The sequence below is a fragment of the Etheostoma spectabile genome, chromosome 5 (genome assembly GCF_008692095.1).
Source record: "Etheostoma spectabile isolate EspeVRDwgs_2016 chromosome 5, UIUC_Espe_1.0, whole genome shotgun sequence".
Classification (NCBI taxonomy): domain Eukaryota; kingdom Metazoa; phylum Chordata; class Actinopteri; order Perciformes; family Percidae; genus Etheostoma; species Etheostoma spectabile.
Window position 1 is genome coordinate 22,239,960 of NC_045737.1, and position 9,145 is coordinate 22,249,104.

The 9,145-nt window shown below is 41.1% G+C and overlaps 1 protein-coding gene across 2 annotated transcripts in view; it reads left to right on the forward strand.

Annotated features, from left to right (window-relative positions):
* Positions 1-255: 255 nt before the first annotated feature.
* mapkapk5 (MAPK activated protein kinase 5) overlaps positions 256-9,145 on the forward strand; it is a 13,467-nt gene continuing 4,577 nt past the window's right edge. The window contains exons 1-12 of one of the 2 annotated variants that reach the window (XR_004331952.1): positions 256-1,273; positions 2,937-3,010; positions 5,387-5,462; positions 6,338-6,435; positions 6,571-6,679; positions 6,836-6,925; positions 7,028-7,123; positions 7,260-7,340; positions 7,434-7,621; positions 7,796-7,916; positions 8,075-8,205; positions 8,799-8,914. Coding sequence is in view for 1 of the 2 variants with exons in the window: in XM_032515654.1 (XP_032371545.1) it covers positions 1,238-1,273; positions 2,937-3,010; positions 5,387-5,462; positions 6,338-6,435; positions 6,571-6,679; positions 6,836-6,925; positions 7,028-7,123; positions 7,260-7,340; positions 7,434-7,621; positions 7,796-7,916; positions 8,075-8,205; positions 8,799-8,914 (1,216 nt within the window). In the remaining variant the exon portion in view is untranslated. The remainder of the gene's footprint in view (positions 1,274-2,936; positions 3,011-5,386; positions 5,463-6,337; positions 6,436-6,570; positions 6,680-6,835; positions 6,926-7,027; positions 7,124-7,259; positions 7,341-7,433; positions 7,622-7,795; positions 7,917-8,074; positions 8,206-8,798; positions 8,915-9,145) is intronic. The other variant, XM_032515654.1, reaches the window with a different exon arrangement.

Sequence of the window (9,145 nt, forward strand, 5' to 3'; positions counted from 1 at the left end):
AATTGTTAATAAAGTTTATATCTAAAAAGAAAACTGGGACCTTATAAGGACCATGATAAGGACCCATCAAAGTCCATTTCCAAATTTATTTAATAAAATTTGATACAATCCACTTTAAAAATGTACCGACCAATACACGCATCAAAAATACCAATGTCTTGGCAGAAAACCAATGCTATTCCATATATTCTCGAAATTTACAAAACGTGTCGGTTATTTTCATCAGGCGTTCAGCACGGACTGCTATGGCGTTGTGCCAACTCGGGTTGTGTATTCCCTCTGACAAGCAGCTATGGGATTAGCAAAATAGTCCAGATATGTGTAGCTATCTCCTTGGTCACCTCTGAAAACATTCTTAATTAACCCTGCCCTTTCCACCACTGATATGGTGTTATTGTTTCGTACGAGCGCTGCTTTTTTATTACACTGTCTTACGGAAGAATGTCAATATATGTGGCTTTAAGTAGAGCTGGAAAACGAACTTGCCCCTGAGCTAACTGGCTAGCCCGTTAGCAGGCTCGGCTCGGCTCGACTCGACGACATAATAGGCTACTGTGCTTCTTGGAACACGGTGTGCTCGTCGTGTCAGTTCAACCCAGCGCTAATCGAGGATAGTATCGGTGATTTTCAGATAGTATCGATGGTCTACTTTATCTTTAACGATTGCCTTTGTTGTGTGATCATCTGCTCTGACCGCGGGATGGAGTGGCACTAGCTTAGTTTGCGAGCAGGCGAGCAATTTAGCCAGTCCCCGGTGTCTTCGCAGCGTTAGCAGAGCACTGCTCTCATTGTGCCGGCTAAAAATACACTTTTTGTCCCATGCTCAGTGCGCCTCCAAAAGTGGTGGGCTAGTCTACATTGGACTTCTCTTCGGCTTTTCTGGTCACCTTGCTCTAAATTTGGCCATCTACATGGTCACTACAGTGAATGTAAGACGACTGGAAGAACGAGTCGGACCCCGAGGTTGTGAGCCCTGCTGGCCTGATCTAACGTTAACGTTACATCGTACCGGCTGGTGGGCTTCAGGTCTCAAGTGAACGAAAATTCGGCTTTGGCTGATCGGTGGCCGAATATCATTTTGCACCAATGGCCTTATACTGTAATTATTGGTAACATAGCGAGCCTTGGTCCAGCCCAGGGTTGAAGGACCGAAACTTCGTGAAGGTCAGAGAAAAACGCTTTGGGTCTACTGTCGGAGATTAGGGAGGCAGACTTCATCTGTCCAGAGCACAGCACCATGTCGGAGGATAACAACGCAGACAAGTTTATCAAGGTAATTTTAAACAAATCAAATGGAGATTTTCATGCAAGTAGACAATACAGTAGTTTTCAATTATGTAATTAGTAATCACTTTTGGTCTTGATTTACTGAAGTTTGAAGTAAACAAGTGAACATTGATTTTGGAAATGTTACCATCATTAAAACGTCGGGATTGGAGGTTTTTGCAGAGTGCCAACTGCACGCTGATTTACTTGCTTCATTTTTTGTTTAATATTTGGGTTATGTACATGATTTTCAATGTTAGGCGTACTTCTGTCAAAAGGATCTTAATTGCCTAATAATGATTCCAATGAAGACTGCACTAAATGGCACTTGACTCTGGTGTCATAGTAGGCCTATAACACATGGCATCTCTTGAGACAGCGCAAGTATTTTTTTTGTAGAAATGTGAATCATGAACAATGTGTTATGGGAAGTTGTAATCTTGATAAACATTATTGTGGAGCTTGGATCTGTCTAAAATTGTCATGGTCTTATGGGCAATATTTTGATGCACGCTGGCTCTGGGATTTGTTCCTGGCTTGCACCCCTCAATGGGTCACTGCCCGGGCAGTAAAATGTGATCTCAAGTGGCCCTGACCCCCTGATTTTACAGTTGGGGGGAGAATGTATCTAATTCTGAGTTGACTAGGGGGTCAGCAGTGAGAACAGAAACACACACACTGTGGCATAAAATGACCCAAGATTAGTAGGTTAGCTAGCTAACATTTGGTTTCACACACAGGTAGCAAGACCCTGGCACACTCTAAACCAATTGTTTAATTTGGTTCGTAAGACCCATTATCCAGGACTGCCAATGTTGGGCATACTGAAGTCAGATCCTTCAAAGATATGAAGTTTATGGTACAAAACCCTGGGTAGTTGTGACAGCTGAGATGCCCCTCATCCTAAGCTGCGTATAATAGACCAGGGCAGTGATAGGGAGGAGAGGGAGAAGAAATTATGACATCTGTTGGCGGTGGCACACAATTAACTTCATTGTACAGGCCAAGACTGATATATTCTCAGGAAAGGAGAGACAGGCAGAAAAAGGAAAACAAAAAAATAATTTGATCTAAATCTTAAGTTTGGTAACTTAAAGTATAAGCAGAGGATTGTTCACTTGACAGTCTTTACTTAAATACAGCACAAAGTTGGAGATATTGTAAAACCAAAAATATATATTAAAATCCAGCGCAAGTCTTATTCTAGGAACTCCATTTTAATATTTTTCAACTTAGTTAATTAGAGAGGATGTCTCCCAGTGCTTCCCCTGTTCCGAGGTAGCATCCCATCCTTCTTTTTTAATCATTTTATTGGAAGCAGTGGCTAAACGTACCCCTCCACTTGTTCAGTAGAATCTGACAAACTCCTTTGTAAGTGCCCCTTATGAATTTAGTTTAAAAATCATATTAAAAAATGTCTTTGTTATGCTAAACAGGAGTTTCAGTTGACGCTCCAGGTACTGACAATGATTGGGAATGGGCCTTGCAGTACAGGAATGTTCCTTTCTTTTCTTTGTCACAGGCGTAGGTGGCAGTGGGTTGTTGATTGTACTGCATGACATAAACTATGCTAATAACTGAAAAGTAAAACATACTTTTTCTGCACAATAGTTTGTTGCTTATATATTTTCAAAGGATAAACTGTTTGGTGTGGTTTCTCTTCCCAACAGGAGACATCCATTCTAGACGAGTATAACATAAACTGGACACAGAAGTTGGGAGCCGGCATCAGTGGACCTGTCAGGTGAGTTTGAGAGCAAGTGTTTTAAGAAGTACTTTTGTCCATTGTCTTTCTTTGGTGTAAGAGATGTTCATCATGGTATCTGTTTGTGATTGGGAAATTGTTGGTATTGTTGGAAAGTGTCTTGTTGGTATTGATTGAAATGGGTTTAACTTGCATTGCTTATGATTGGAGATATCCTTGAGGGAAAAGTCTGACATGCTGGGCAGAGCCAGCGTCAATTGAGATTGCTTCTTAGTTTGGTTTAGATCTGAAAATAGGGTGTTGTAACTCAAAAGATTCTGAAATGACATGGTAGGATGAAAGAAAGAGATATATCTTATCTTAAAGGCCTTTGCAGTGTGAATGCTGAGTATGGTTGCAGCCACACTTTTGGCACTCCAACTGATTCACATATGATGTCATCAGAGTAGATTATTTGCTAACTGTGCTGTCAAATGGACAGACTTTGTGACTGCTGCCAAAGAAACCTTGGTTTCATTGTACTATGTTCACTGTGGCCCCAATTTACCAGCACAGTTCAGCTGTATTCTTGACACATAAACACACATTGAGAATATGAAAAGGCCAGATGCTTGTCACTTGATGAGGCTTTAACAGACTGGATCAACCACTAGTGTGTAACTCCGTCGCAACTCAACGCTTAATATGGAGATGTTTGGCATTGTTACCATTTTTGTTGTAGACGGTGGGGGCTCATTTGCTCGGACACAATCCTGGGCTTGAATCCAACCCAAAACCTTTATCCCCAACGCCGTTGAGTGGAAGTATCTTAGTCTGGTTTTAAAAGTATTCTAGTGTGAATGAATATGTGTATTTATGTCTATTTCCTTGGCTTTGGCAGGTCATAGTCCACATACTATTGATTAAACTTTGTGCAAAGCAAATAAGCTTCTTCTAAGAGGCTGCACTCAGATCCAATAGTGGACTCTTGTGGATGCACAAGGGCTTAATTATAAACTCAGCCGTTTTAGCTGATTCAAGCTAGATGCTAGCTGGAATATATCAGTGTGTGTCACTGATTCCTCCTGCCTATTCTGCACTTTAAAGCTATCATGGGTCTGTATCAGCTTGTTATTTCCTAACGTATGTAGTTTGCGCCTTAAGTGACTAGAATACTGAGTAATTGACTCATCAGACCTCCATGTAAACATACGCTTGAACTCTGTGATTCTTGCTGTACTCTTACTCACCCTGTCTCTTGTTTTTTTAACTCTGTATTTTACTCTGATTCATGGAGACCTACGAATCTTTTCTGATTCTCCTACTCAGAATCAGAAATACTTTATCAGAAATACTTTATTGATCCCCTATACTCACCCCTCGTTCACAACATTCTCAACAGTCTCTTACTGTACCAGCCCCCCTCTGTCTAACTCTGGGATTCATTAGGTAGGTATTGCTTTCCAGTGAAGTGAACTTTGGCCAAAGCAGAATGTTTCTTGCAGTAATGCTTTAATAGTGTAATCTGAGTTTAATGGCCAGAGGTTGCTGTTGAAAGGGAATATTTGAGTCCTTGCTGCTTAGAGGAGGGGGGAAGGAGTTCATGGGCTTTTTTAAAAAAAAGTAAAGGGATATCAATTCGGTCCATATCCAACTGTGTTCTGCCATAATGAAGAAATGTAGTTTGAAGACAGCTATCTATATATATATATATTTTTTTTTTATGAAAATATATGACAGACTCAGATGGCTTTATGTGGCTGTAATCTTATTACAAAGATGCAGACAAGATTCATATGTCTCATAACAAACGGTGACGTTGACAAAATAATGTTCTAAACTCTATTTAGTCGGCTTCTTTCTTGTCTCTGTGTTTATATCAGGCCAAATTTAACTTGGCACATACAGTATTACCTAGACTTCAACATCTGTAGAACTATATTCAACACACATATATAAATTGACAATAACGGTTAAAGCTAATAAAAAAAGAATTGAAATTAACTCCTAAACAAGCACCACAAGTTCATGTTGTGCAGCCATACATCATTCCAACTGTAGTCTGACTTATACTCAAGCTATATACTAGACTAAGACAATCTACTTGTGGGTGCTCTCTATTAGACTAATTGTGTAGTGCTAACACTTGAATTACCTGAAATTTGGTTTGGCATTTTTGTATTGCAATTTCTTCTAATTAATAGGCTAGCATATAAGATGATACTGATCAACTGTAATAAGCTAATGTCAGCCAATATAGCTCTACAACTTGGATGCGTCCAACTTCAAAGACAATCAGAACAACTGTTTGGTGAAAAACACCAGACTACAGAAAGTACCTTATTGATTATTTGCACATATGATCACATCTGTGACACACAGATCGGCTACCACATTGACTGAGATGTTTGTTGACTCTGTTTTCTTCCGGTTCAGAGTTTGTATGAAGAAGTCATCTCAGGAGCGCCTGGCCCTAAAGATCCTCATTGATCGCCCCAAGGCCAGGAATGAGGTTAGAGGAAACACTGTTTGTATGCCTGTTGTTTGTTGTCTGTGGCTGTATCAATATGCTTTGTTCTTTCCGCCTGCCTGCATGTGATCAGTTTCTAATAGTTTCTGTTTTTCTTTCCTTGTCAATCTGTCCGCCATGAATCCTCTGTCTGTTTGGATGGGCATCCTTGTCCGTAACATTGTCTTTCTGTGGTAAACACTGTATCTAGCAGCCTTACCATGTCATTAGCAGCCTTCTGTTTCGATCAAGCAGCTTCTACAGCACTTAGGCATCAAGACTTGCAGTCAAAACAAGCAACACAGACTTGCGTCACAAGAGCTCCCGCTGCTGAACTCTGAAAGCTGTCACTTAGGAGGAAATAAACAAAGATTATTATGCTAAACAATGTATTCTTCAAGCACTTTTTAAATGAGAGTGTACCTTGGATACATGCTATTATTGTGTGTGTGCATGCATGATAATGATGACTTCAGTTTACATGTTTGTTTTATAAAGGTTGCACTATCTTTGTCTGTGTTGCTGCATAATTTACATCATAATTTGCATCATTGCAATTAGTTATTAGGAAGAAGCCTCCCTTTCTTTCACTGTGGGATTTGCAGTTATATTTGTATTATCTGTTATTTCTATTTAACATTTCAAAAGGCAGATTCTTTTTAAGCCAGGTAAAACCTATTTTTGTTGTGATTCTTGTGTTACAGCTCTTCTACTAAAGTACTAAACCACCTTCAGTTTCCATGCCCCCCCCCCCCCCCCCCCCCCCCCCCCTCCTCTCTCTCTCTGCTGTTCTGTGTTGTTATTTCACATGGTTTTAATGGAAATGTAACATTTAAAGGAATTATTGTATACACAGTGGTTAATTCTCTTCCATGCAGGTGCGTCTCCATATGATGTGTGCCAACCATCCAAACATAGTGCAAATCCTGGAGGTTTACGCCAATAGTGTTCAGTTCCCGCATGAGTCCAGCCCAAGGTAAAGAGCTCTGTGTATGTGAATTTGTTAGTGTGGGATCCCGTGAATTCCATTTTTTAAGTGTATGTCAATCCGTCTCCTTTCCTTTGGTCTTTTCCTCTGGCACGTCCACACCTCCTCTCTTGTTTCTTACAGAGCGAGACTCCTGATTGTTATGGAGATGATGGAGGGTGGCGAGCTGTTCCACAGAATCAGTCAGCACAGGCACTTTACTGAAAAGATGGCCAGCCAGGTCACTAAACAAGTTAGTCACACACACACACACACACACACCCTCAAGAGCCCTCACAGATATACATATGGAGGCACACCCACACACAACCAGACATGGGTCACACATAGTTTGTATATGTGTGTATAGTTTAAGTGGTGTCTCAGTGGATGTCTCTTCCCCCTGTAGATCAGTCAAGCCTTGGAACATTGTCACTCCCTAAATATTGCACATCGTGACCTGAAGCCAGAGAACCTGCTCTTTAAGGATAACTCTCTGGTAAGTAGCTAAAGTGGCAGACATAAATACTGCAATTTTAAAAGTGTACTACGACTGATGCCACTACTAATGCTTTTTTTTGTAATTCTGTCTTTTCCACAGGATGCACCTGTGAAGTTGTGTGACTTTGGCTTTGCCAAAATTGATCAAGGAGACTTAATGACCCCTCAGTTCACTCCCTACTATGTAGCACCTCAGGTAAAAAGCACAGTACATATAGAAGTCATCCAAAAATACATAATGTTAAATGGACACACTGATTCTTAAATGCAGAAATAATGAAAGCTGATGCACATTTAAACCATGTATCCCTTCTGCCGTTATTCCTGCTTAGGTACTTGAGGCTCAAAGACGACACCAGAAAGAAAAGTCTGGAATTATACCTACCTCACCCACTCCTTATACCTATAACAAAGTGAGACCAAAATCTGTTGAACTGGCAAATATTGTCCTTCAAATATCACTACTGAATATTTACTGTATGTAATACAAAAATATTGTTCTTCAGAGCTGTGACTTGTGGTCTCTCGGTGTGATCATCTACGTGATGCTGTGTGGCTATCCTCCGTTCTACTCCAAGCGCCACAGTCGCACCATCCCGAAGGACATGAGGAAGAAAATTATGACCGGCAGCTTTGACTTTCCTGAAGATGAGTGGAGCCAGATTTCAGAGATGGCCAAGGACATTGTACGCAAGTGAGTTGTTTTCTTTTTTCCTGCTCTGGTCTGGTTACCTCATCTTGCTGTACTCCCAGAACATAACATTTCCTTACTCCTTTTCTCCTACTACCCTACTTTCATTCATACATTCCCTCATTCATCCCTTTTTCTGTCCACTAATTTGTACTCCCTCCTTGTTTGCCCCTGCAGGCTGCTGAAGGTGAAGCCAGAGGAGAGGCTGACTATTGAGGGAGTCTTGTCTCACCCTTGGCTCAACTGTACTGAGGCACTTGACAACGTGCTGCCCTCAGCCCAGATGATGATGGACAAGGTGAGGTGGAAATGAAGGTGCAAAATCTTGCATTGCACCAATGTTGTACGGTTATGCGGTTGTTCCTGAATGAATCGACCAGCTGAGGCCAGTGTTAAAAGTTAGAGTGCTGGCGTCCTCTTCTTCCTATTATTATGTCTGTCCTTTATACCTTCCAGGCGGTAGTTGCAGGTATCCAGCAGGCCCATGCAGAGCAGCTGGCCAACATGAGAATTCAGGATCATAACGTCGGCCTGAAGCCTCTAAACTCTGTCAACAACCCAATCCTCAGGAAGCGAAAAATGCTAGGGTATGATTGCATTTGTTTTTTTATATTAAAAAAAAATTCTCATCTTGTTGCTCTTAAAGCATAAGTGCGTACGTTTTTGACATTAATGAACATCCGGTGACATTCCAACACAAAAGCTCGAGTGAAGATAATTACCTCTTCTGGAGAGTCCATCATGTTTTTTTAATCCTCCGTGTCCTCCTTGGCTATTTGCCACTGCGTGGAGGAGGTGGCGCGATCACGGAATGCTGTATTATGTGGACACGCTGTGTTATTGTCATCACTTAGAAGTGTGTGTGTGTGTGTGTGTGTGTGTGTGTGTGTGTGTGTGTGTGTGTGTGTGTGTGTGTGTGTGTGTTGTGTGTGTGTGTGTGTGTGTGTGGGGTGTGTGTGGTGTGTGTGTGTGTGTGGTGTGTGTGTGTGTGTGTGTTACACTTAAAATGATGATTGTACTGATAAGGTACAGTAGCTCAGTGATGGTGAGAGTATTTTTCTGATGTTTATATCTGTCTTCCTGTAGAAATGCATTACTCATCACTCAATTCTCTTCAGTTACTATACTCCTAATTGGGTCAAAGTTTGGTCTGAAATGTGTCTTGGTGTCCATGTTGCAGCCCCAAGCCCAGTGACGGTTTCTTCATTCATGACCCGGAGAATGGAGGGGAAGACTCCAACGTAGCTCTGGAAAAATTACGAGACGTCATTGCACAGTGTATACTACCACAAGCTGGTCAGTAAACCCACACTGATTTTTAACTAACTATACTGTAAACAGACATGCAACCAGCATTTTACTGAAAACATACTGTGCACTCTACATATTGCATATCATCGTGAGATGGTCCGATACCATTTTTTGCTTCCCGATACGATCCTGATACCTGAACTTGTGTATCGGCCAAGACAGAGTACTGATCAAATACCAGTTTGTCACATATTTTATTATGTTTTAACAGCTGTA